Source organism: Dipodomys merriami, unplaced genomic scaffold (genome assembly GCF_024711535.1).
Source record: "Dipodomys merriami isolate MVZ:Mamm:240054 unplaced genomic scaffold, mDipMer1.0.p SCAF_50, whole genome shotgun sequence".
Taxonomy (NCBI): Eukaryota; Metazoa; Chordata; class Mammalia; order Rodentia; family Heteromyidae; genus Dipodomys; species Dipodomys merriami.
The window spans coordinates 7,879,145-7,906,803 of record NW_027206069.1 but is presented as its reverse complement, the minus strand read 5'-3'; the positions used below and the strand labels follow the sequence as shown (position 1 = coordinate 7,906,803).

Below are 27,659 nucleotides of genomic sequence, written 5' to 3'. Positions count from 1 at the left end.
GCTGTGCCCAGCGGGGCAGCAGTGGACTCTGATTATTAGAGCATGGATCTTCACTTATCAAAAAAGTCAGAGTATTTTTCTAAAATTGTATTTAAAAACTTATGCTCAAATTATTTTCATCTTTTTTGTTGTCTCTTTCAATAAGTTTTATTTTTCTATTTGTAGAAATTCACATTTAGAATAAGTTTTATTTTAAAAGGTTCTATTTGGTTTTGAATAATAATTTTGCTTTTGAACATTTATGTAAAAAAGGAGGAAATTATCCTTTAAATATTGACCTGATTTTTTTCTTTTCTTTTTTTTTAAATATATTTTTTATTATAAAGATTCTGTACAGAGGGGTTACAGTTACATGAGTAAGGTAATGAGTACATTTCCTATTGACCATTTTTTATCCCCTCCTTTGTTTTTCTCCTACCATCCCTTCCATCCCTTCCCTCCCCTCCTCCCTCTGTCCCGGCCCCCACCCCCTAAAGTTCATTTTCAATATAGTGTCTTGTACATCTCATTGCTGCAATGGGTCAACATGTATCCTTATTTCAGCATTTTTTATTTCTCTTTCCCTCCCCAAATTAGGATAATGTATATACAAGCTGCAGGGCACTGGAATAAAATACAGTGAAAACAGAGGTTATACCATGGGGGAAGACATACAAAAGAAACAGAAAAATCGCATAGTACATTATAAGTATATTAAAAACAACAGCAACAAAGATAAAACCTCTTGTGTCCCTTTCTTGGGGTTTATTTCGCTTAGCATCCTCTTATATGGGCATATGTACTTAGCTTTTGATCTTTTCTGTTTGTCCTAGACATATACTAGTTATTGCAAGCAAGGGATACCATGGGAACCTATTATTCCTTTGGGCCTGGCTTACTTCATTTAATATAATTTACTACCAATAATTATGCTTAGATATGACATTGTCTACTTTTTCTTTTAAACACAGGGCCTTGAACTTGCTAGGCAAGCATTTTATCATTTGAGCCATATTTCTATTATTTTAGATAACATCTCATCCTTTTTCCCTCAGGCTGGCCTCAGACCAGAATCCTCCTCTTTATGTCTCTGCTGTAGTTGGATTACAGACATGTGTCATCATATCTGACTTGTTTGTTGAGATAGGCTGTCATTAACTTTTCTCTTGGGCTGATAGGAGAAAAATAGAGATTCTTCTGATCTCTTTCCCCTAAGAAGGTGAGGTCACATGTATGCCCATCATCTGACCTCAAAGCATTCTTAAGAGTAAGAAAGTGGTTAAAAAAAAGATTTTGAAATTGCATAGATCTGAATTTGACCTCTGAATCTTAGTTTTGTTTTTTTACCTTTTAGAAGAGATAGGTACATGTATCACATTGGACTGTTTTTCAGGTTTAAATGAGATATTATGTGTATAGTACATAGGAAAATTTAACTTGTGATATTTTTCTTTCTAGAATTGGGCCAAGGAAAAAGTTATTGGAATAGACTCCGCTTTTTGGATACCTGTGAATTTATCATAGAAATCTTTTCCAAGTCATTTTTCTGTAAATATTTTTTTCTACCTGCTATTGAACTGACACACGACCCAGTAGCAAATGTGAGGTATGTTGCCACTCCCATAAAATATTTGATAACATTGTATTTATATATCTGTGTGTGTGTGTGTGTGTGTGTGTGTGTGTGTGTGTGTGTGTGTGTGTGTGTGTGTGTGTGTGTGTGTGTGTGTGTGTGTGTGTGTGTGTGTGTGTGTGTGTGTGTGTGTGTGTGTGTGTGTGTGTGTGTGTGTGTGTCCACTAGGGATTTAACTCAGAGCCTGTTGCTTTCTAGGCAGGGAGTTTCCCACTTGAGCCACATGCACCACTGGCTCTTTGTCCTGTAATTATTTTTAAGATAGGGTATCACATTCGTGCCCTGGATATAAGCCTACCGTTAATACTTCCTGTATAGCTGGGATGTCAAGAGCACGCCATCATGCCCAGTTATTGATTGAGATGGGATCTGATGAACTGTTTGTCCAGGCTAGCCTTGAACCTCAGTCCTATTGATCTTTGCCTCCCAAGTAGCTGGGATTACAAGTATGAGTCACTGAAGTCTAGCTTTATCTATTAGAACAAATACTTGTACCAATCTTTATTAATCGGTAGAAAAATAAAGTGAAAAAATTCCGTGTGTGTGTGTGTGTGTGTGTGTGTGTGTGTATGTATGTGTGTGTATCTGTGTGTGTATCTGTGTGTGTGTGTTTTGTTCTTATCCTGTGCTTGGACTCGGGGCCTGGGTATTGTCCCTGAGCTTTTTTACTCAAGACTAACTCTCTATCACTTTAGCCACAGCTCTATTCTGTTTTGGGTTTGTTGTTGTTGTTGTTGTTTGATGGTTATTTGGAAATAAGAGTATCATTGACTTTCTTGCTCAGGTTGGCTCAGATCCTCAGATCTCTGCCTCCTGAGTAGGTAGGATTACAGGATTACCAGCACCTGACTTGTTTTCAAATTCTTAAATCCACTTTCCCTTCCTGTTCTCTAGTAACTAGTATTTTCATTTTTTCTAGACCCCAACTTTTAATCTTCCACAGTTGAGCATGTGCATTACTTGTCTTTCTGTGCTTGGTTATGTTACCTTTACATATTTACATAATGTCTCCTTGTTCCATTCATGTAACCTGCGCTCCCAGTACCAGTACTAGTACTGGGTCTTGAACTCAGAGTTTTCCCATCCTCACTCAACTTCCTCACTGGCACTCAACTACTGGTGCCACCTTTCTCATTCTGGCTTTTTGCTGGTTGATTGGAGGTAAAGTCTCTCAAATTTGATTGCTTGGGATGGCTTTGAACTGTGATTCTCAGTTCTCAGCCTTCCCAGTAGCTAGGATTACAGGGATAAAGCCACTGACACCCAGCTGTTCATTTTTTTTTTTACTGAATAATAATTCATTGTGTATATATACAATATTAATTTATCTAGTGGTCTGTTGGTAGATGCCTCAGTTGACTCTTTATCCTGGCTATGTAAATAGTGCAGCAATTAAGACCCCACTTGTCCTTACTAAAAAATATTTTTAAGTAGCTATACAAGGGGGTTACCATTCAACATGTCAGTTTATAAGTAAAATTCATCTTAATTTCAGTTTATAACATATCTTGATATCCCACCTTCCATCCTTCACTTCTCTTAATTGATGATTATCAATAGTACAATCTATCTTGGAGCCTTGGTCTTGGTAGGTTGAGATAGTGGAAAGTCAAAGCCAGCTTGGCAGGTTCTGGACACATACTAGCATCAAGCGAAGGTGGAATTTACATTATTAATATGATCATATAGAGAGTCTAGTTGATCAAAAAGCTGTGGTTCCTAATCTCAAGAACTTTGTGATCTTCTGGGCTCTGGCATCTTACAGAGATAAATCAATGTTTTTTTTTAAACTTCTGAGGAATATATATTTTCCTTCTCTCTATAGAAGTGTCTAAAGACTTAATGTTTTCGTTCCTCTATGAGTGAGAGTTTAAAATTTAAATTCATTGAGTTTAGGCACTGTTGAGGCTAGAAATACTCTCATGGTTCAGAGAAGCCTTCTCCTCAGTGGTCAGAAATGAGATAGTTTCTCTTTAGGGGAACTGGGCCTCATATTGGAGGAAATGTTACTGGTATCCGTGGTGAGCATTGGGGAAACTGAGGCCTTTGTTGTACAGTGCTGAAAATTCTAGAGGAGGAATTTCTTCACCCTTTTGGAGTATAAAATCACATGCTATCACAAGAGCCCCTTAGAGTGACCTTCAGGTCTGAGTAGCTGCAGGGCCCCTTATCTACTACTTGAGCTGCAGCCATAAATCCTAGTCTGCCATGATGAAGCCCCTGGCCCTCACATCCATACCAGGGTCTCTGCCTCCTAGCCCCATCTAGCCCCTCCTAAACCATTTAGGTTATTTAGGTCACCTCAGACAATAGCTGGTGCTTCTTCTCACTTCTCCCTTGTGAGAAGGGGTCTTGCCGGCTCTTTCCTGGCAATAAACCTTTCTTTGTTCTCTGTAAAAAAAAAAAAATCTATGAAAAACTCAGCTGAAGGTTTTGCTGAGGCAGCATCCTGAGAAGTTCTCAGAATGGGACTTAACTGCCTCATTTTTTGCCAAAACAGAAAAGAAGAGAATAATCTGGAGAAAATATGATGAATGAACACAGCTGTATAAGATAAACAGGCACACAGCATCCCTCCCTAAACTAGGCTGGCTTCCAGTGCACAGACTCATGAGCCAGCTGCTACTTAGCATTTCCACTCACTGTCTCATTGATACCTCAGGTTTCATCCATGTACAGTTCAATCTGAATCTTCCTAATCTGCATTAATTTCTTCTATATTCTTCTTCAGTTTAGTAAGTAACTAGTTCATTCTCCCACTTGCTCAGGTCAAAACCTTTATTTCCTTCTGTCTTTCTACCTCCAAACCTGAACACATCCTGTTGCTTCCAAGAGAGAAGCAGAACCTAGACTCTTCCCGCACCTCTACTCAGCTCTTTCTTGGGGTTTTCCTGTTGTTTCTCTTCTTCAGCCCTTGACCACATACAGCCTAATCTCAAAACAACAACAGATAATGCTTTTAAAAGTTAATTTTGCTCACACACAATCCTAGCTACTCAAAAGGCTGAGCTCTAAGGATCATGGTTGAAAGCTAGCCCAGGCAGAAAAATCCTGAAGTAGAGCTGTGGCTCAAGTGGTAGAGTACTAGCCTTGAGCAAAAGAACCTCAGGCATAGAACCCTGTGTTCAAGCTCCAGGACCAGCGCACACACACATACACACACACAAAATTAAACTAGATCACTTCACTTACCTGTTCTGAACTCTCCAATGCTTCTCACTGCATTCAAAATAGAAGCTGTTCTCCTTACAGTGGCCCTCAGAACTCTGCACAAGCTTTCTCTTAATACCACCCTGAGGTTTCCAGCTAATTGCATTGCTACTTTCTTCTGCCATAACAGCTAGCTGCTAATGCGGACCAGTTTGCTAGTAAGGAACAATCAGGCAAGCTCTCCTATTGTCCCAAGTGCTTTCTCCAGCTATCCGCATACTCTCTTCCTTTTTAGGACTTCACTTAAAAGTCTCTGACTCCTCTCTCAATGCCTGCTTTAAGGTCGATTCACCCCCTCTAATATGTCTCATCTTTCCCTTGATTTTCTCCACAGTGCTTACCACTGTTGACAGAAATGTGCTTGTTACTCTCTCTTCTATGCCCTGTACTGAAATGAAAAGTCCCTCAGAGCAGATAACTTTGTACATTGGATTCATTTCTGTGCCTCAGTATCCAGAATAATGAATGTTTAGCCCATTCATAGGCACTACACAAGTATTTTTGTATAACTAAATGAAGTCCTGGGCTATCTAAAACTTGAATGGTTGGCAGTTTCATGCTACGATTATTCTTGGTTATTAAATTCACTCTAAATACAGAATGAAACTTTGCTACCTGTTGCCCAAAGTGAAATCAACTCTGAAGATTCCTGCAGACAAGCATCTTCTTCAGCAGTTAGAAATGTGTGTGAGAAAACTCCTGTGTCAAGAAAAAGATAAAGATGTTCTGGCCATTGTAAAGAGAGTAAGTACTTCTGCTCTGGCAAGGTGTGTTATTGCACCAGGATAGTGTTAGCTGTAGCTTTATTGCCTTAACAATAACATGCTGCCATGCTGTTAAAATATTTATAGTTTTGGGTTGGTAGAGTGACTCAAGAGGTAGAGCACCTGCCTAGCAAACTCAAGGTCCTGAGTTCAACCCCCAGTTTTTTTTAAAGCACATTTATTTCTTCAGAAGAGCAGTAAGGAATAATAACTGATTTTGGGTTATGTGTGCTTCAGCTAAATATGAAGCTCATTTTCAGAGATTTATTGCTAACATGTAAGCATGTGAGGAGAGCTCGGCACATGTTGGGCAACTCACAAACACTACTCGATGGATAACTCTCCTGATTTTACTTGAGTGATGGTCACCCAGTAAAACTTTGCTGGTAAAGTGTGGAAAGCCACATTTTGTAAAACAGTCTTGGAAGAGCCCTAGAATTAGAATTAGCTCAGTAGTCTGACTGTTCAAAAGTGTGGAATTAGGAAGTGGCAGAGCCAGGACTAACCAGAGATTCAGTCCCTACCCCTGGACACTTCTCTTACCAGACACTGACGTTTTCCTTTATGATTTTGTTTTGTTTTATTTTGGTATGAGATCTTATCCAGAGATATTGTTTGGGAATATTAACTAAAATGGTGAAACTAGTAAAGTTAATGAGATCAAACCTTGAAATACTTATTAAAAAACTTTTATTAAAAAACTATGCTAAGTATTAACTAGTATTGTTATAAGATCAAGTCAAATTTAAGAGATCACTTTTATGAATCTGGGTATGAATTTTAAAATGCAGTTTTTAAACATTTATTTATGAATAAATTAGCATGAATGATATGAGGAAAAAAAGAGAATCTGTGAATTTCTTTTGTGTTTTTTTCCCTAGATGCCATTACGTGGTATCTGTTATGAGAATGGAACCTTTTTATAAAGTGATTTGATAGCTTATTATTAAGTTGTATAATTTTGTTTTACTAAAATGGATGTTCTTTCATTAATAGAAATAATTAGAAATCTGAACACAACACACAACACAACACTACACACACACACACACACATTTAACAGACATTTCTATACTTACTATTTAAATATGGAAGTTTAGACAATTCTTTTAACTTGCTAAAATACAAGTATGAGAGTTAATTATTCTTCCAAAAGAATGCTACCTCCATAAAAAGTTACACTAATGACATGATTAAGTTAATGGATTATTAGTCCACAGTGGATTGTTTTGGAGTATAGCTCTTACTTTTAAGTTCATTTCACATGATGTCAGTAAGCCCATAAACATTTTATAGTTTCCTTTAGATAGAACTGAGGTGTTCATGTGAAATCCTTGAGGAGGTTACACAAAGCTTGCTCTAACCAGCCTTTTGATTTAGGAAGTACTTTTAATTTGAAAAGGAGACTTGCCATAAATTCTGTTTGTATATGTGTGTGTGTGCTGGTCCTGTAGCTTGAGCTCAGGGCCTGGGTATTGTCCCTGTGAGTTTGTCCTCAAGGTTAGTGTTCTATTACTTGAGCCACAACTGTACTTCCAGCTTATTTTGGTGGCTAATTGGAGATGAGTCTAATGGACTTTTCTTCATAGGTTGGCTTTGAACTGCAACCTTCAGAACTCAGTCTCCTGAATAGCTAGGATTATAGGCATGAGCCACTGGTGCCCGAAATTCTAAATTTCTAATAAATGTCAAAATAGAAACAAAGCTTCAGATAAATCTTTTTGTAATAGACATCTTTGAGCATATGAATATATAAATTTATTTTGATCATAGGAGTTAAACTAGTGCAATAAATGTCAGAAGTATTGTCTTTTGTCATAGAACCTTGGATTTGATTAACCATAGTTAATCAGATCAGTGTATTGCTTCAGATCAGTGTTCTGAAAGAAAAAACATTGAGAGCATGTTGTTACAGTTCAAAGCCTTCTCTGTTGGCTAGAAAGTCACAATGGTAAATACTTTCTGTGGAAGCAAACTAAGCATTTTAAGCCAGTTGATAGTTTGTTTCATATATACTTAGTCGTGAAACTTTTTAAAACGTCAAAAAATACATTATATTTCTGTTGAAAAAAGACTGACACTGGGGGTTCTTAGTATTTGGTACTTGAAATATGCTTCTAGACTTGTTAAGAACATCTGTAAGTTAAAATGGGATCATGACATTAATATGTAAAAGTTGATTATAAGTTTTATAGAATTGGGTTAAAGATTAAAGTTTTTAATTAAATCTCCCAGCTAGTCTTTACTTTGAACATCTCTGAGAAATGAGTGTCTTTGTGAAGCTGGCTGAATAATTATAAAACCTTTCTTTTAGACTGTGTTAGAGTTGGACAGAATGGAAATGTCTATGGATGCTGTAAGTATGCATTCTTTATCTTATATTGAAAGTAATCTTTCAGAATCAGCAGAAAGTCTTTACTTGTATGACAATGTCATTTTCAACTTTGAACAGTTTCAGAAAAAATTTTATGAAAAAGATTTGTTGGATCAAGAGAAAGAAAGAGAAGAGCTACTTCTTTTGGAGATGGTATGTTGTTTTCATGTGCACACACACATATACTTTTCCAGTACATGCTGCCTGTGCTTTGTTACAAAACTTAGAAATAACTTCTTTCAATGTCTCACTATTTTCTTTCTTAAATGGCTAATTCTAGAACAATTTTAGTATTTTGAAATCTGTTTTTTCATGAACAGGAACAAAATCTACCTTTGAGAGCCTTACACAAACACAATTGAGCAACATAATCACACTGACTGACTAATATATGGTGTATGTGGTGTGGGAACCCATGGCATGACCCCTTTGGACAAGTAGCAGTTTAATATCAGGAAGATTAAACATACATAAGGAGGAGCCTCCACTGCACTTAAAGACTTACAGTTGAGTCAAAGTGGTCTACGTGGGCATCTTATACTTCACTGATCATCGAGAGAGAGAGTCAGGTGACTCTTTTCTCATTAGCTACAAGGCATCAGCAGGTGTCAGGTAGATGTCCCTTATCAGATGGTGGATGTTCCTTCCTGGTTTGCTCACACCTTTCATGAATCATTGTTAAATTTTGTCAGAACCTTTCTTCTGCATATCTAGAAGTGATAGTTGGCTTTCTTTGTATTCATCAATTCAGTGATGGATTTTAAACCAGTCTTGTAATAGGACATAAACCTACCCATGATGATGTGTTTGTTTTCTCAACTGTTGAATTTCTGGCAGATGTTTTTGTTAAAGAGTTTTCATCTGTTTTCAAAGACTCAATGGTGAAATTTATTTATAATTCTGTTTTTATCACTTACTGTGTCTCATCAGACACAAATATGTTATTATGGTAATATTCTCTCCTCTCATTTTCTGATGAGGTTTTTAAACTAGTTTCATTTCTTCCTTAAATGTTTGATAGGATTCACATAATTTATATTATACATTAATAGCATTTTAAATATACAGAATAGACAATTTCTTTTTTTTTGAATAAAAACATTATTTTGCCATTTTCCATTAGAAACTGAAATAATACAAATGCTATACTGCTGGGAACCCATAAAAACAATCTAAAGAAATAAAGCCTCATTATACAGCAATGCCAAAAAGGGCAGGCCACAAATCCAAATTCTGAACCCTGAATTGTTTAGACACAAGTATGGGGACCCCACTTTTTAAAGATATTTTTATGAACTATGTTTTTATCTCTAAAAAATTAAAAATTCCTCTCATAACAGCTTCCCAGATCTATTGAAGCTGTACCTGTAATATGAAAACCCTGTTTTCATTGCAGGAGCAGTTAGAGAAGGAGAAACAACAGAATGACGGGAGGTCCTCTAATGATAAAATCTTTGAGAAGAAACGTAAGTGGTTCTCCTGGTTGTTGAGCACTTAGCTACAGAACCAACGTTGTGTCCTTGTATTCTGAAAGGCCATACTGAGTTTTTAATTTGTTGGAGAAAATTGCTTCACTTCCTTTCATTTTTCAAAAGTTGCTTTTGAAAATTGCCTGCTTATTGTGATATAGATGGCAGGAATAAATGGTTGGAATCAGTGTGGGACTCGGATCCTTCAGAAGGAAAGCTTGATGTCAGCTATAAGACTGTGGAACTGTTCACTATATAAAACTGAAATACAGAAATTACAAATAAGGACTGTTGAAATAGAGTGCTGTTTAACTAGAGAACGGGATTCATATTTTTCTATGTTTTGTATTTATGGACATTAATGTAGGACTCAGGAAATTATGCAACTTAAAACACAGTTTGTTTTAGGCAGAGACACTAAGACACAAAGTCTGCCCAAGGCCCTCCCTGTTTCTGTTCCTGGACCATCTTCTACTAACACCCCATCAACAAGTAAGAAGTGGCTTCTTTTCATGTCTGCTTTATGATTTGTTTTCTTTCTTAAAAAGTAATTTCCAGGCCAGGTGCTGGTAGCTCATACCTGTAGTCCTAGATATTCAAGAGGCTGAGATCTGAGGATTCCGGATCAAAGCCAACCTGGGGCAGAAAAGTCTGTGAGACACTTATCTCCAATAAATTACTTTAAAAGAAGCCAAAAGTGGCACTGTGGCTTAGAGTACTAGCCTTGAGCACAAAGTGGCTCAGGACAGTGCCGAGGCCCTGAATTCAAGCCCCAGGAGTGGCAAAAATATGCAACAATGAGATGTAGAAGTTGTTATGTTGAAAACGAACTTTACAACTTTGGTGGGAGGAGGAACGGTTGTGGGGAAAGGATGGGATGGGGAAACAATGCTTGATAAGAAATGTACTTATTATCTTGACTATGTAATTGTAACCCCTCTGTACAGTATTTTCACAATAAAAAAAGAAATTATCAAAAATGTTATTTCAGGGAATAGATGAGATATGTTATTCTAGAATGTCTTTAGCCTTTTGCCGTGAGTTGTTTCAGTAGTGTGGGTGAGAGATACTCCAGCCTGCTTAGGCTGTTGTGGTTTACTGCAAATGACTTGGGTGGGAAGGGGTAAGGAGAGGACTGGAGAAGCTGGCCGCCAAGCATGAACTGAACACTTGCATTTTCCTTCTTTCTGCTTATTACTCTAGGCAAAGAAATCAAGAAATCCAAATTGATTCGAAGCCAGTCTTTCAATAATCAAGGCTTTCATGCAAAATATGGCAACTTAGAGAAGTGTGTTAAGTATGATGTTAGCTGTTTGCGTTTTTTTTTTGTTTTTTTATTTTATATGTACTTTCTTTTAATGAAATATTTACATTATTTTTAAACCAGACTTAATCTTGCATTTTTATAGGCTAGTAATTTGCCAATGTTTTAATATAAAGATTGTTAGGTTAAAGAATGAAAAGTCTGGGCTTGGAATGTGGCTTAGTGAGAGAGTGCTTACGTAGCATGCATGAAGCCCTGGGTTCCATTCCTCAGTATCACCACATAAACAGAAAAGGCCAGAATTGGTGCTGTGACTCAAGTGATAGAGTGCTAACCTTGAGGAAAGAAACTCAGGGACAGAGCCCAGGCCCTGAGTTGAAGCCCCAGAACTGGGGGAAAAAAAAGAAAAGTTTAACATTTGTGTAAACATAGGTAGCCTGACATTTGAGGAAGAATATTGCCATGGTGTTGTATAAACTGTGACAGAATGCACACAACATTTATGAGGAGCATAGGCCATCACATGTGCCACTTAGCTTCTAAATGGCAGTGAGTGTGACATCCACGTTATTTATGTCTGAAAAAAACCGCAGCATGTTTCTAGAGTAAGCTCACTTCTAATTGTATGAGATGTAACCCTGCCAGGCCTTACTGTGCAACATATTGTACCTAGCAATCAGTTAATATCTGGCTTCTTTTGTTGTTGTTGTTCCAGTCCTGGGGCTTGAGCTAAGCACTAGGGGCGGGGCTGTCCCTGAGCTTGTTTTACTCAAGTCTAGTGTTCTGTCACTTGAGCCCACAGCTCTATATCTGACCTTTTTGTGTGTGTTTAATTAGAGATAAAGGGTCTCATAGACTTTTCTGCCTGGGCAGGATTGCAGCTATGATAATCAGTTCTCAGCATCCTGAGTAGCTAGGATTACAAGCCTGAGCCTTTAGTGCCCAGATGGCTTCCTATTTTGGCCTAAGAAACAAAATGATACACCTTAAGATTGTGAGAAACATTTTAAATTACCATGATTTGTTATATGTGTTGTACATTCATGGTATTTAACAGCTGCATGTCAATGGACAACCAAAGTAATCTTAAGAAAACATGAATGTCTTGGAAAGTACTCATTTTCCCCCAAGACAAACAATGTGTTAAATAAAAAACATTTCCTATATTAATGACAACTTATTCTAGATTTGTTTCAGTCAGCTAGTATATCTGGAGTTTCTATCCTATGGACCCCAGAAGGGACTTCTTAGGAGAGGAACACAAAGGTGCAGTGGCTATGTGTCTCTGATCATATAAAATATTTATCAAGATGAACTCCAAGAAATGGAAATAAGAGGGTTTTTGTGTTTTTTTTTTTCTTTTTGTCTTGTCTGTTCATTTATCTGTCTTTGGGAGGGCAAGGGGGCACAGAAATGGAGGGACATTGGGTGAGCAAATGTAGCAGTGGTACTCACTAGACATGTGTGGAAAATGAACTATACAACTTGTGGGTGGGGATGGAAGGAAAAAAAAACTGGAAGAGAGTAAAGGAAAGGGTGTCATTGTCCAAAAGGAAATGTACTCATTTCCTGACTTGTGAAAATATAATCCCTCTGTATATCACCATTTTAATAACAATTTTAAAAAGGGATTATAACTAAAGATAAGTGCTTTCCAGGAAAATTTTTACCTGTTTTACTGGCTTGGTTGCATAGCAAAAGAAAAATTGTAATTCTGATGAAACAAAGCTTTAAGGAAATGTTTTTAATGTATAGAATAAAGTATTTTGAAGTATGAAATGTAAAAATATACTAAAAAAGGAAAGTAACAGTATGTTTTATAAGTAGAGGAAAGTATAAACCAAAAATGATTAGAACACCTGAAGTATAAGGTGACAAATTGAAGGAAGTGTATTCTTGTATTTTTAAAGGAAGTCATTGTTTTCTAGTAAAAGCTCCCCAGCAGCTTACGTCCCTCCTGTCTCTGTGCTGCCGAAGACCAGCGTGATCTCACTACCTGGTGAGTCGCAGCCTACACTCTTCCAAAAGTGACTGTGCTGAATAAAATTCTGTTTGCTTTAAATGGCTTTTATTTCTAGACATGGTAGTTTTCTAAATATATATCTTTATCAAATACTTAAGAAATTAAGCTTTCCCTTAGCAACAGGGTAAATCCTTAACTATATTATTTCCACTGTGTCAATACTCAGAGCTTAATATTTACAAAAGATAAAAGATGGACAAAGCTGTGTGGTAAGGTGGTTTTGTTATAGTCTGTGGGCCAGATAAGGCATAGACAGAAATTATTTTCAGTAATTTGTAAGGAAGTTAAAAACAATAGGAATTCATAAGACATCATTTACAGCTAAATATTTACCATCTTATATGCTTGAAAGTTAGTTCCAAAGCTTCTGTAAAGGGCTACATTGTAAACATTTTAGCCTCTGATCAAATTCCTTTCTGTCATAGGAATTCAACTCTTACAATTTAGTGTGAAAAAGCCATGAACAATAATAAATAAACAAATAGGCTAGCAAGCCATAAAAACACATAGAAGAACCTTAGATGCATGTTACTAAATGAAAGAAGCTAATCTGTTCAGAATTCATACTGCGTGACCCACTTAAAGACCATTTGTGAGAGCGTAAACCATGGAAGGCAGTAAGAGGATCAGTGCTTAGCAGAGACTGAGAAAGGAGAGAATAATAGAGCTTGGAGGACTTTTAGGACAGTGAAAATATTATATTGCTATAATTAGACTCCAAAAAGCCCTAAGTGGAGCTTTGGTTCAATAATAGAGCTCCAGCCTTGAGCACAAAAGCTCTGGGACAGGTACTCATGCACACATGCATGTGCGCGCGCGCGCGCACACACACACACACACACACACACACACACACACACACACACACACACACACACACACACACACACACACACACACACACACACACACACACACACACACACACACACACACACACACACACACACACACACACACACACACACACACACACACACACACTAATTTTAAAGTGGACAAAACTTTTAACCTGAACTTTGCATGAGATACACATGTCAGTGTATAAAAAGCTGTTTAACATCACTGATTGTTAGGGATGTTGAAATTTAAGGTCTATGAATAAAGGACATTTTGAGAATGTGAAACATTATAAGGCCAGTGCTAGCATGCAGAGTACACTACAGGGAAGATGTAGATAATTTCACAAGGTCCAAGAGAGGTTGTCATACATTCTACAAGATCAGTAGGAAGATGTGGAGCACGCTACAAGGTCAATGAGATGATGTGGAACACTGTCTATAAGTTGAATGAGATAATGTGGAGCACTGACTACAAGATCAAAGGGAGGATGTGGAGCATTGTCTACAAGGTCAATGGGAGGATATAGAACACTTTACAAGGTCAATGAGGTGATGTGGAGCACTGTCTCCAAGGTCAATGAGAGGATGTGGAGCACTGTCTACAAGGTCGATGGGAGGATGCAGAGCTCTCTAGCATTGCCATACATTGCTGCCAGAATTGAGCAAGGCAGTTTGAAGGAAGAAGAGGAAAGGAGAAAGAAAGGAATCTGAGCAGTACTTTGACAGTCTTTTCTGAAGATAACTACGTACTTAATGATGCAGCAATTCTACTTTGAGGCATTCACTGAAGAACATTAGAACAGATCCACATACAGGCTTAGACATGTGCATTCTTATCAGCATGGTATAGAATTGTAAAAAACCTGGAAAAATCCAAATGTCTACCAAACAGTATTATAGATCAACTCCAGCATATCCATACAGTGCTAGTTATAAATAAAAAGGAGTGGAAGTTCTGTTATAACTAATACTAATCAATCTCAGTTACGCTGATAATATAAAAGAAGCCAGGTGAAAAATTCTAATATTCTCTTTATATAAAATTTTAGAAATTCAGTCTAAGGTGACTAGTGGTTTAATGAGGGAGGAGGTAGGAAGACAGGGTTTGCAGTGGAGCACCAAGGGTAGCAATAGCCTCGTGGGAATATATCCCTGCCCAAACTTAACTCTGTGTCATTTATTGTATATAAATCATGCTCCTGTTCATCTAACTTCTTGGCATATTCAATGTGCTTCATTCTCTACATGCATTCCTTTCAGATGACTCCTTCCGGACTCGAAGTGCCAGTAGTGTCGCACCTTCTTTTTCTCCTAATCCCCAATTACCAAGTACCTCCCGGGGGACAGGTAGCGCTGATGCAAAGAGTGGTGGAAGTAAGGATGTGCAACCTCGGAAGGCCACCTTGTAAGTAACAGTGCATGCTGCTGAGTGCTTTGACCTCTGCCTCCTCAGTGCCTTAGCTTCCCTCTTACATAATGCCCCAAGAATAGAAGACATCTGTGCTGGGAGACATGAGCTGCAGGGGTCATTATTGCGTGAGGCCTTATTAGGAAGTATATATAAGATGATTTATGTGTGGCACAGACATTGAACCCAGAGTTTTGAGTTCAGTAAACAGGACCTAGGCACCGACTACAGTGTGCCTTGAAGTGAAGCCATAAAGCTTTCTATTCTCTTTTCTCGTGGTTCTTTTCTGTATAATATATATTGTTTGAATTATTGAAGTCTTTGTTTTTTTAAACATTTACAAGGATATCATCATAAACTATGGCAAGTCATACAAATGATTCAGCCAGAATGCACAACCTCCAATTACAGACCTACTCTTTCATAGAGTTCCTGAACCTCTGGTTGATCAGAACTTGAGATTCTGGTTTCTGATGTATTTGAAAACATATCTAACTATAGTCATAGACATTCTTTTGTCTTTCTGCCCTACTCCCTTCTCTTCCTCCACTTGTTTTGAGTCTAGGTCTTATTATATAGCCCAAGCTGGCCTCAGACTTGCAATATAGCCTAGGCTGGGCTTGCTCAGTCTACTTGCCTCAGCCTCCTGGGTGCTGGGATTACAAGGCATGTCCCCAGATCCTAGCAGATAAGTTTTTTTAAAAAAAACCTAGGAATTGCTGGACACTGATGGCTCATACTTATAATCCTAAGTACTCAGGAGGCTGGGATCTGAGGATCTCTTTCCTAACCATCCCAGGTTAGGAAAGTCTATGAGATTCTTATCTCCAATTAAACATGCAAAAAGCAGAAGCAGAGTTGTGGCCGGCCTTGTAGAGTTGTAGAGTTCTAACCTTGAGCAGAAAAGCTTAGGGACATGCTCAGGCCCTGAGTTCAAGCCCAGGACCAGAATCAAAAACGAAGCCAAAACAACTGCTCCCCTACCCGGAATATTTATAATATTTTTCAGAGAAAAATAAATAAGCCAGAATGACACATGTGGCATTTAGAAACAATAAAGACATTCAGTTGTGTATTATATCTTACATCTTTTTCAGCCAGATGATTGGAATATGTATAATTAGACCTGTACAGTTTCCACTGTGTTTAGACAATTAAAAATATAGGAAAGGGGGCTGGGAAGGTGGCTCAGTGGTAGAGCGCTTGCCTTGCATGCATGAGGCCCTGGGTTCGATTCCTTAGCACCACATAAGCAAAAAGAAAAAAGCTGGAAGTGGCGCTGTGGCTCAAGTGGTAGAGCGCTAGCATTGAGCTGAAGAGCTGAGGGACAGTGCCTAGGCCCAGAGTTCAGGCCCCACAGCCGGACCCCCCCCAAAAAAAAAGGTAGGAAAAGTTGTGGGTTAATTAAATATTATGTCAGGCAGAGATATTTTTGTCATTTAAAAATAACTCTGAGTATCTTTAACATATTTTTTTTCTCTTAACCAGGATTCTCATATATGAAGTTTATTCAAAGTAGCTTGTTTATATATTTATTTACTTTAAACATTATATTGATAAATTTTTTCATGTCTTCTTTTCCCTTCCTCCTTCCTTTCTTCCTGCCTATCTCCGTCCCTTTTTCCCTTCCCTACTTACTTCCATTCTTCCCTTTTTCCCTCTTCTTTATTTTCTTTCTCTCCTTCAGAAAGTCCAGGAAATCTTAACTCAGCTTCTTGATGGAGGAGGCAAAGAGACCACTGGAGATGATAGGATTGATGGACAAAGCCAAAGCAATGGATGGACTTTCCTAATTTTTTTCTTTTTTTCTTTTTTAAAAAAAGAATGAGAAAAGAGACATAATGGCAGCCGATATTAAACTTACCAAATTTGGAATTAGATTCCCTAGCAGGTATGAATTATGTTTCTTAACCAATAATGTGGTAACAGAATTCCAGTGTTATGGTGCAGTGTAACAGAAAACAGCTTGGGGTGTGTGTGTGGACACAAACTTGCCTTTGTGCAGGAAATGAGCTGTTTTGTTGTTCTAGGGTTTAGCAGTTAGAGATGGCATGAGAGTCCAAATCAGCTGAAATTGCCCTCACTGGGTGTGAGGGGAGGTAAGGAAGATTCTGCCTTTCTCACGGCTCTTGGAGCCCAGTGGGACAGTCACACTGAACAGATTCTGCAGTCTTCTCACTCATGTGATTGCAGTGGCTGGGTGTGACATGTGGACATCCCACATTTAGATTTGGCAGTAAAAATCTTGCAGAGTTCCAAGAAGTTTGAGCTACAAATACCTAAAAATAATAGATTGATGATTTTCTTTGTTTCCCGCAACAATTTCTTTTATAAATACTCCATCTATGCTTTAGGTTGTATTTGTCCTTACTAAAATAAAAGTGATAAATCTAGTCGGAATCAGCTGTTATTGCAAGCTATCATGCTTAAGCTATGTTGACAGCATTTGTACTGATGCTACCTTTTCCATCAAAATTTGCCTGTGGAACAAATACAGTTGTTAATTTAAAATGTCAGTTCTTGAGATATACTGTATGAAGCTATTGTCAGCTTCTCTATTTCAAAATGCAATCAGCATATAACTATATTAATATTAGGAAATATTTGTTTTTTAAAATATATTGATGTACGATAAAGATGATCTGACTTGTGAATGCATATGCGTGTGTGGTCACTTTTTATGATGTGAAATGGATAATGAATTTACACAAAATAAACATAGGTTCATGAGATACCTGGGTTTGTGAAAAAAACGTTTAAAAGACCTCCCTGCATTTTATTCTATAGTTAGAGAGTTAGGCTACTGTACTTTTATGTCAGCTAACAATTATTCAGAGAATAGTTACTTAGTGAGAGTTTTCTATGCCATTTTCTTCCCCTCGGCCTCTTTGGAACCCTCCGTCATTCACAGTATCCTCATTAGAGGACAGCCAGGTAAGTTGTTACAGATTCAGTAGTTGGGAAAAACTTAACCATCGCGCTTAGAGGAATTCCACATGTGTCTGGATTTTAACTATTTAAGCTCTGTTTTCTACTAGAATCAGTAATGTGGAATTTAATGTAGTGGTGGCTGGGAATTCTGTGGTGCACAGTAGGACACCAAAGCTGCATTTCTCTCCAGTCCTTTGATTTGCAATCAGCATTGACTGTTACTGTTAAATAAAGCAGTCTCAGTTTGATTGTTAAATAATACATTTTGCACAGTTACAAGCTTTATATTCTTACTATGCATGTGGGAAAGGGTAGAGTGATTTGATAGAGAATAATCACCATGAATTACAAAGTTCAACAGTATAGGACAGCCAATTGCTTAAGTATTAAATTTTCAATGACCATAGTTAATCAAAATTACTTTCAGATTTTTTTTCACAAACATGGTAACTTGTAAAATGTTTAAAGTAGTTGTTAAAATTATACTCATAAGCACAGATAAATAGGAAATGAAAAATAAATTGGTGACCCATAGATCTCCACTTACAGCAGAAATTTAATGCACTCATTTAATGTTGTGTTAATCTGGACACAGTGTTAGCTGGACACAGGGCGAACTCTTCCTCTCCAGCCCAGTGCCAACACCTGCCTTGCAGTGTCCAGCACCTCCTGCACTGAGAGCTTATATATATCTGAGTCACAGGAATGTCTGGTCCATCACCCTGTACTAAAACTTTAGGTTAGGTATGTTTATACATTTAGCAACAGACAAAAATGCAGTTAGGCATTTAGCCAATATAGTCGCGTAGGTACCTTTATCCAAGAATCTATGGATTAACTTCTAAATACTCTTGTTTCTGGGACAGAAGATGACTAGCTCCTAAGAATGCCTGGCCAAGGGGACAGGAGGGGCATGTCACTATTTCCCTTTCATCTTAAACTTTCCCTTTCATCTTAGACAAAGTCCTGCTTGGTCTGTTTAACCACAGCAGGGAACCATTTTTATTAGCATATAATAATTGTGCACCGAAATTCCAGTGTTGGTTGCATATATGCTTACAATGTTCCTTGATCAAACCCATCCTTCCTACCAAATGTCCTTTCCTTCTGCCTCCCATCCCCCTTTCAGTAACAATTCCAATAGTTTTCTTTGTTTTCTTTATCCATATTTAAAATATTCCTCCCCTATACTGAGTGACTGGATGCACCATGGCGAATGTGCATCATTGAGCCTGAGACTTTAATCAGGACTGATTATGGCAATTTTCTCCCAGTCCTGATCAGCAAGATGTAATTCCATAATAGACTGAAGTAAAACACAAGATGTAATTCTAGACTGAATGTGAACCCTTAGTTGCACCAAGGCGGGGGAGCATGACTTGGGGAGAATGTTCACATCTTCCCCAAAGGCTTTATCCTGAAATATTCTGACCTGTAGTTCTTGTAGTCCAGGTATATGCACAGCAGAGAAAGGCAGAGATTCTCCCCAGCTAGGCTTCAGTTAATGAAGGCTCCTAGGAACAAGCTAAAGTTGCTGAACAGACTGCACAAATATCTACAAATACACATCAATAAAATGCTTGTGTTACTCTGAAGATAGCCCAAATGAGCTGGACATGGGCTGCAAGTTCTTCCTCCACAACCCAGTGTTCACCCCCCCCCCCCACTGAGAGCTCAAGAGCGCACATCTGAGTTAAAGGAGAGTCGGGTTCACCACCCTGCCCAGAAACAGGAGCATCCTGGAGTTCTCCTCATAGATCATGAAGTGAAATGGCCGGTCCACCTTGATGATGGGCGGCATGGAATATGCCATGATTTCTGACAGCGTTCCTGCCACTGCCTCTGTGCCTTTCTCATCCACCTCAATCACTGATTGCTGTAAGACCTAGGAAAGGAGACGATGGGAAGGTCATTTGTGTGGAGTGAAAAGAGGTAATTGACAATTCTGCACAGTGGCCCCACCTACCTGGCCATGTTCCTAGGTTTTAGGTGCAGGACCCATCTTGAGAGTGTGCCAGGACTGCCTCAGAAACCTAAAACAGTCCTAGGAGGCTGCAGAGACCCAGTGAAATGGGGTATGTGGAGTACACTGTGCATCAGGCTGGGGCTGGGACTCTGGCTAGCAGAGTTCTAATAAATATGTATGGAGCATATGCTTTGTGCTGTGCTCAATAAATAAGTTTTCTGGGTCCCCTCGAAGGTGTGTGGTGCTGCCTTGGTCTGAGTCCTCTGAGTTTTCTTCGTTCAGGCAGGATTTGGGCTAGGACAGGCAGTGAGTGGTTTATCTTTCAAGGCAGCAAACCCTGATGCTGCTCTGAGGCCTGCCCTGAGGCTTGCCCGAGTGCCAGTGCCCTGGTTCTCCTTCCTGAGTCTGCTTGTTACGCAGACTCCAGTTGTCTATTTGGAAGGTACTTCTGTGCAGGAATCTGATGTGATGTGGATGATGTACCTTTGCGATGAGTCTGAGAGATGAGAATACCAGCATGTGATACCTGGGAATTCTCTCATTTCCTGGGTAAGGGTTTATTTCCCAGAACTATCAGGGAGACAAGTGAATGGCTTCAGTCTGGAGCTCAGGGGGATCCTCTGTCAGCCAGCAGCACCTCACTTCTGGTTCCCATGGGCTCAGCAGAGGCTGTCTGCAGCAGGTTTACAGACTTGTCCCGTTGGATTGCTTCACCTTCCCTGGATGGTGCAGGCCAAGTCTACTCTAATGAGTCCTACTTAAATTGGTACCGTTATGCTAACTAGTTGCCAGCAATGCACAAAACTACGGAGACAATAGACAGTCCCCTCAGAACTGACTTGACATGAGCTACCCCCAAGATTAATCATGGCCTGCCTTCACCCTGATCACCAGAAGTAAAGTCAAAAGACTCAAAACATAGGCCATCATCCCAGCTCAAGAGCCCCACGCACAAGGTGCACGTGTGGAAATCAGTTAACCTTGTTAGTAGTAGTTTTAGAGCTTGAAGTAGGACAGAGAAGGCATGAATTGGGTAGCAGATACCACTTAATATATTTTTTCAAGGCAGCCATGTGGATTGGGCAGCATTACGAAGAAGCTAGTGGGAGTCAGAGACGGATTCTCTGAAGCCAGGGCGGTAGTCTGCAGAGGTGTTGGGAAAAGGAGATCTAAGAGGGATGAGTATGGGTCTGGTCATGTCTGCAGGGCTCTTGTTGAGCCTTTCAACCTACATGGTGATGATGAATTGGTAAGCCAGTTCATTGCAGGGGTAAATGTTTTGGGCATCGGGTGAGAAGAGGGAGAGACTGCACTGAAGAGTGGTTTAGAAACATGGCTTGGAATTCTCAAAACACCCAACTTGGGTGCTATTTCAGATAGTTGCGATTTAATTACTACAACTAGACATCTTATGAAAATTAAATGATTTGCAAAATATCTGTTGGTTTCGGTGGCATTTATGCTTAGGATTGGGCCCTGGTGCAGACCCTGACTTGCCTTGGACACTTGAAGATTTCTGGCTGTCGCTGAGAGTTCACCGAGGTCAGCTGAGGATGAAAAGATTCTTCTGACTCCCATCTGCTTAAGCAGCTCATGCATCTCATACTTCTGGTCCAGCTTGAACTTGGGAAAGAAAACCTCCATTTTCCTGGGGTTCAAGGACAGAGGACGTGAAACGTAGGCAAAGCCACAGTCTCTCAACATCAAAAAGGACACATTTTCTTTCCTTCCTTCCTCTGAGATTATTTCCATTCTGGAGTCTCCTTTAGTGGGCTGGGGACAGTTTCCTACCTCCATCTCATAGGAAATACTTGCGGTTTTATAAAGCATTATTACAGCAGCCTGTGTGACCCAGCTTCAGTCTCATTCCATGAACTGTAGACTTTGGAGCTAAGAGTGCCACTCTTTATTTTCTCCTTGTTTGAAAAACTAACTCAATAGCTGCTCCCTGCATCCCTACAGCCTGGAGGACGCCCTTCCCAGACCCAGGGCTTGCCTGCTCAGTCCCTAGGAGAAGCTTGGGGTCCTGGGGAAGGACAAGCACGGGGAGCTATGGGACTTGTACCTCTCTCATCTGTAACCAGCAAGGCTCTGAGGTCACCTATTTTCTATTTTGGAATTCTCTCAAAATACGATGTTTGGAAGGATGAATTCTGTGTCTCAAAAATAAAACATAGAAACTAATTGATAACAAAATGAATCTTTAAGAAGTCCCAATTTCATATTCTGTAAAATATAGCCAAAGATGGCAAGAACAGTTGTATAGGGTGGTTCAGAAGAGCAATGCACGCATGCTAAGTTCATAGAACAAAGCCTGGCATGTAGTCTGCCCTTCACAAATAGGAATTGGCTCCCACCCAGTCATGGGAATCTCTTACTGTCTCACTGCATGGTTGGGCCAGGCAGTCAGAATGGACTATTAAGTGGGGACATGATGTCCTGAAGATGAACTTATTCATTAAGCAAGTATTTGTGAGGTCTTATGTATGAGGGCCTTCACTAGTTGCTAAACATTTGGAGAAAAATAACAGATAAAACCAACAGCAGGGCCTTTGGTTGAACGGGAGCCTGTGGCCAGGTTCAAGTTGGCAGGATTCAGAATGCACAGCCTTCCTTACACTCCAAGAAGTGGACTCCTTTCTTAGACAAGCACCCGAGTGCCTCTCACACAGATACCCCCTACCTGACTGCCTCATACCTGGAACTGGCACTCAGTCTCATGCTCCTAACTCCCAGATTCATAGCGCCAGCCTGGACCTTGGCTGGGCTCTTCTTGGCATGTCTACTTGGATGTGTAGCAGATATTTCTGATGCAGATTTAAGACTAAACTCTTCAAAACTTACACCCCAGACCTGTTCTTTCCCACGTTCTTCCCCCCAAATGGCAAATCCATCCTTCCTATTGCTGAGGCCAGAATTTTACAATCACCTTTGATGACTGCTCACTCTCCCCCACTCTCCCCACCCCTCGCCTCACTGTGCCCAGTCAGAAATTCTGCCAACCTCCCTTGTACACCCAGATTCCACTTCTACCACCGCCCCATATCTAAGCCATGGTCTTGCTTCCCAGCAGCCTCCTGACCTCTACCCAACTGGCCTCCCTGCTGTTATTTGCCTCCTCCAGTGTCTATTCTCAACACAGGAACTTGTGGGACTCTTCGGTCACATCATGGCGCACCTCTGCTCAGAACCTTCCAGCAGAGCCCAAGTCCTGGCTGGGGAAGGGAAGGCCCAGGGGTGGAGCTGACCTTCTCTCTGACCTCTCCAATAGCTGCGTCCACACTGGCCACTTTGCTCCTCAGACCTGCTCCACACTTGGTCCTAGAACCTTCCCACCTCTGCCTTCAACACCCCTCTCCCAGATAGATGCTCCTGACCACTCCTTAGTGAGCCCCCCAACCTCTGCCAGCACCCCATGCTCTCTTCCTGGCCTTGTCCTGGTTGTCTGCCTTCACTAAAAGAGGGCAGTGGGGGCTTCTGCTGATCGCTCAGTGCTGCATTCCCAGCATGTGTAGATAGGGCTGAAGGAGTAAGTACTTGCTCAGTGAATGAACAAGCCAGGCACCCACGGCTGATGCTGGGGATGGACTGGAGATAGCAGCAGTGCTGGCCCTGCCCCCTGGGAGCTCGGCGCTCCCTGCGATGGTGGGAGATGGCATAGGATGGGATTGTGGAGCGTCTCAGATGGAGAGCTCAGCCTGAGTCGGTGTCAGGATGGGCAAGGCTCATGCATACCTGGTTTTCATGTTCTGGAGCCACGTCTCCACCAGGTCTGAGCTGAGGTAGTCCTCCAGCGCCAGGTGGTCCCCTGTTTTCTCCATGAGGATGACCAGCATGGAGGCGTTACCTCGGTAGGGCAGCTTGAGCACGTGACAGCGAAAATTCTTATCAAAAGTGGAGGCAAACTCGCCCGCCTGGTACATCATGGGCACCTTAATTGACGTGTACTTGTCCAGGTGGAAAGCATCGTTTTCGGTGAAGGCAGGATCGAATGGGACCAGCCACTTCCCTGAACAAGCCAGTAGAGAGCCGTGTAGCAAACAGCCTCCATGAACAGCGCGAGTCCCGCACCAGCCACAGGGCAGGGAGCTCTGTTCCCCTCTGCCCCAGCCAGGAAAAGCACATTGGCTTGGACCCTGGCTCAGGTCAAAGGCATTTCCCCAGATAACAAAATGCAGGTCTACCCGTAATCCTCATGGGGATCACACACCAAGGTGCCAGGACACGTGTCCTGATGGCTTATTCACCACCATCTGGACCTGAACCACTCTCCCATTTCCTGGTGGTTGACCTAGGCCTGGAGAAGATGGCCCCATCCACGTGAGAGTCCCTCGCTGGCATTCTGACATGAGCCCTTGCACACACACCCCACCACCACCACCACCACCACCACCAGCGCTACCGCCACCTCCACTACCACACAGGGAAGACCACCCACGGGTGGGCAGATGACCCATACAGAGCATTGTCTGAATGTCTGCAAAGTGGCTCCCCACCACAAGCTTTCCTGGTGCTAAGATCTCTGCTTGTGTCCTGTTAGGCAGAGCTGGAACCCTGGGGCCTGGAGGGGAGCATTGGATTGTGCCATTTGTGTTGTGACCCTGACCATGTACCCCCCCCCCCCCCCGCCCCGTCCTTCACAGCAGCCTGTGTTCTACCTGCTGTGCTGGTGATCAAGAAAATCAATTGTTCAGATAGATGTGGTATCTAGCACATCCCAAAGGCAGTTGAGTACTTCACATTCATTAGATCACACGGCCTTATAATTATAGCAAGAGCAAGTGCATATACTTCCTTAAAAATCCAAGGAGATTTTTGTCCCTTGCTCCAGGTTCACAGAGACTGAAGAAGCAAAATTGCAATCCTCAATCTTTCAGATAAAAACATTTTTTTAAAGCAAAAGCCTATGTGGACCGGGCACTGGTGGCTCATGCCTGTAATCCTAGCTACTCAGGAGGCTGAGATCTGAGATCATGGTTCAAAGCTGTCCTGGGTGGAAAAGTCCATGAGACTCTTATCTCTAATTAGTAACCAAAAAGCTAGATGTGGAGTTGTGTCTCAAGTGGTAGAGCGCCAGCCTTGAGCAAAAAACCCCCCAAAACAAAAACAAAACAAAACAAAAAAACTAGGGGAAAGTGCCCAGACCCTGAGTTCAAGTTCCACATGCGGTACAGCTCCCCCCCCCCATATACACAACCTTACACTTCTGCTGCTTCTCCCAAATATCAGAAGAGAACTGGGTGGGGTTGGTATGGCAATTCTAAGGAGCACAATTCTAAGGAGAGAAGGGCTGGGGGTCTCAGAGTATGCTGTCCCGAGCAAGGAAAAAGGAAGAGATAGTGACAGAATTGTAGGGCTTTGGGGAAACAGAACAGTATCGAAGTACCTTTGAATAAGATGTAATCCACCAGAATTAATTTTGTTTCAGGCTTAATCTGGTCAAAGAGCTCAGGAACTTTCCCGTGGGTCTGTTTGTTGACATGATGGTTCATTAGTCCCCTGGCCTGGGATGCATTTCGGAAATCTGTAGGCACACACTCGATATCGAAGTAGGCCTTGGATAAATTGAGGAAGGTCTCTCTGACCTCGAAATCCTTGTGAATGAAGGCCAGGCTGCCTTGGTGGAGGCTCAGCTCCTGGTTCCTGGACAGGGTCTCCCGGAGCCTCTTAAAGAGAGTGGGCAGGGTGAGGGGCTCCATCTGGCTGAGGGCCTGCAGGCAGAGCCCTCTCTCCACCTGGGCTCGGGTCTCCCCTTGGGCCCCTAGCATCAGGCTGGCCAGGGCCACTGCTGCTCCGAATGGCGAGAAGATCACATTGCCATCGTGCCTCAGGGACAGCTTGCGCAGCAGGCCCAACCCGAAGTCTGTGGTCGCTTTGGAGAGTTGCTGCAGGCCGGCCCTCAGCCAGGCCTCCTCGCCAGCTTCGTGGTCACGGAGGGGAGCCTGCCACGCCCCCCAGGTCTGGTTCGGAGAAGCCTGGAACTCCACAGCCTCCAGACCTGCCCTGTCCTCTGGCAGATAGGGGCTGAGGGCCAAGCTGGGCGCTGGCCACACTTCTGCCAGGAGGATGGGGAGCAGAAGGCTGGAAATCACCTGCATGTGGCCAGCTCCGGAGACCAAGGACTGCTTCCCTTTGGTGGTTAGTCTTCCTGGGCAGAAGAGACCACAGAGCTGTCTTAAGGTCACCCTCATGCGATGTACACATTGCCTTAGGGACCAACCTCCTTTCTGAGGGGACCCCAAGAGTTTGCATCAGGCTGGGCAGGTGAGCCCTGCCCAGCTGAATCTGGGCAGAAACCCTCCAGAGCCAACAGGACGAATCCCGTTCCCCTCCCGTGCTCAGCGCTCGGGCAGCTCACGATCCCTAACTCCTTTTCCTCCATCATCATCATCATCATCATCATCATCATCATCATCATCATCACCATCACCATCATCATCATTTTGGGCCATTTTGGAGCTTGAACTCAGGACCTCGCTCGTTTGCTTAAGTAGAAGTCCTCATTAATGACATGGAGGGAATATCTAGCTATGTCCTAGAATTCTAAGTGGAAGTCGGACCTCCAGTGTAGTGGTATTAGAAGTAGGGCCTTGAGGCAGTTTTCATGTTTAGAGGAGACATGAGGGTATGAACTTATACTAAAAGGAAGAGACCAGAGCCCTCCTCTGTCCCCTCCAAACCAGGAAGTGGGTCCTCACCATGCCCCAACCATGCTGGCACCTGACCTGGGACCTCCAGAATGGTGGAAGGCTGCTGTGAATGCCTGAGACCTCCAGACTCATGTTTTTGTCACAGCAGCCCAAGGACAATTGCGCGACCATGTTCAGTTCTCCTTTGTAAATTAGGCCAATAGTGGCACACTCCTGAATTCAGAGCTACCTGCCTCTCTCGATGCCACAGAAGTCACATTAGCACACTGGCTGAACCTTCCCCTTCCCAGGTGCTTAATTCTGATGCCACCATTCCTGTGAGTGCCATCTTCAGTGTATGGAGTGGGACTGCCATCACACCCTGTAGGCTCCGAGCTTGCCTACTGAATGATCCCCACCCCCGTCCTCTAGGCCTCTGCTCATGAGCCAGTAAACACACACCCGGCATTCCTGGGGCTAAGGTGTCTCCCATGCTGCCCTGTGCGGCTACCCCAGCTTGTGTACCTCTGGCCTCTGGGCTGGAAGCAGAGGTAGAGTGCATGCCAAGTCTGGTGTCTCTCGTTTATTACGGGGTGCTGCCCACCCTGCCCCCAGCCTCAGCTTGGGTTTAGGGTTGAGACTCGACTGTCTGGCAAATCCTCCCTCCCTCCCCGCCCCCCCGCACCTGGGAGTCCACCTGAGGTGTCTCCCTCCCTCCCAGCCAGACAGGAAAGGGTCCTGCCACCCACCACCTCTTACCTGCACAGTGACTCTGGGGCTGGAAGATCATTCAGACCAGAGACGAAAGTGTGAGTTCCGAAGCCCAAAGCCTCCAGCAAATATTTGCTATTCCAAAGTGTGATTCCCTTCACACAGTTACTGATTAACACTCTGCGGGGAAGTGATGGCGTTTCTGGAAAACCAGAGACGAAGAAGGAGGCTTCCAGGCTCCCCCAGCTCTCCCCCCCACCCCAGCAGGACCGGCTCTGCTGGAGGTGCTTCCTCAGGTGAGCCGCCCCATGTGGCTCTCGGCTTAGGACAACTGTCCAGGGAGAAGAAACCGCTTCCCCGCAGCGGCTTCTGAGCCACCAATCAGCGCTGGGCACTGGGTGGGGCTCCTGGGGTGCTTAAGACCTCGTTTCCCATCTCACGCAACTGTCTATCCAA

The 27,659-nt window shown here is 41.9% G+C and overlaps 2 protein-coding genes across 6 annotated transcripts in view; one reads left to right on the top strand and one right to left on the bottom strand.

Annotated features, from left to right (window-relative positions):
- Nucleotides 1-16,743, top strand: part of LOC138810485 (serine/threonine-protein phosphatase 4 regulatory subunit 4) — a 74,795-nt gene extending 58,052 nt beyond the window's left edge. Inside the window, exons 16-25 of one of the 4 annotated variants that reach the window (XM_069997660.1) lie at nucleotides 1,438-1,585; nucleotides 5,422-5,566; nucleotides 7,901-7,942; nucleotides 8,039-8,113; nucleotides 9,357-9,426; nucleotides 9,838-9,921; nucleotides 10,633-10,726; nucleotides 12,622-12,692; nucleotides 14,819-14,963; nucleotides 16,654-16,743. In XM_069997660.1, coding sequence (XP_069853761.1) covers nucleotides 1,438-1,585; nucleotides 5,422-5,566; nucleotides 7,901-7,942; nucleotides 8,039-8,113; nucleotides 9,357-9,426; nucleotides 9,838-9,921; nucleotides 10,633-10,726; nucleotides 12,622-12,692; nucleotides 14,819-14,963; nucleotides 16,654-16,672 — 893 coding nt within the window. In that variant the 3' untranslated portion in view covers nucleotides 16,673-16,743. Of the gene's footprint in view, nucleotides 1-1,437; nucleotides 1,586-5,421; nucleotides 5,567-7,900; nucleotides 7,943-8,038; nucleotides 8,114-9,356; nucleotides 9,427-9,837; nucleotides 9,922-10,632; nucleotides 10,727-12,603; nucleotides 12,693-14,818; nucleotides 14,964-16,653 lie in introns of all 4 variants that reach the window. The other 3 variants (XM_069997661.1, XM_069997659.1, XM_069997658.1) reach the window with 3 other exon arrangements.
- A 945-nt stretch (nucleotides 16,744-17,688) lies between these two features.
- Nucleotides 17,689-27,456, bottom strand: LOC138810486 (protein Z-dependent protease inhibitor-like). Of its 2 annotated transcripts, none has more exons than XM_069997664.1 (5): nucleotides 27,252-27,456; nucleotides 25,250-26,011; nucleotides 23,599-23,872; nucleotides 21,361-21,511; nucleotides 17,689-19,782 (listed from the first exon to the last, which is right to left on the bottom strand). In XM_069997664.1, the coding sequence occupies exons 1-5, from the start codon at nucleotides 27,280-27,282 to the stop codon at nucleotides 19,591-19,593; spliced, it is 1,410 nt and encodes a 469-aa protein (XP_069853765.1). In that variant the 5' UTR covers nucleotides 27,283-27,456; the 3' UTR covers nucleotides 17,689-19,590. The 2 variants fall into 2 exon arrangements, with proteins under 2 accessions (XP_069853765.1, XP_069853766.1); XM_069997665.1 differs by having other exon boundaries at nucleotides 25,250-26,007; nucleotides 27,252-27,454.
- Between the last annotated feature and the right edge of the window lie 203 nt (nucleotides 27,457-27,659).

Excerpts from the sequence above, each read along its gene's own strand:
- LOC138810486 (XM_069997664.1), bottom strand. The coding sequence starts at position 27,282 with ATGATCTTCCAGCCCCAGAGTCACTGTGCAG. Across the intron at positions 23,873-25,249 it reads GGATTACATCTTATTCAAAG|GGAAGTGGCTGGTCCCATTC; the intron begins GTACTTCGATAC and ends TGGCTTGTTCAG. Across the intron at positions 21,512-23,598 it reads CTCCAGAACATGAAAACCAG|GAAAATGGAGGTTTTCTTTC; the intron begins GTATGCATGAGC and ends CTTGAACCCCAG.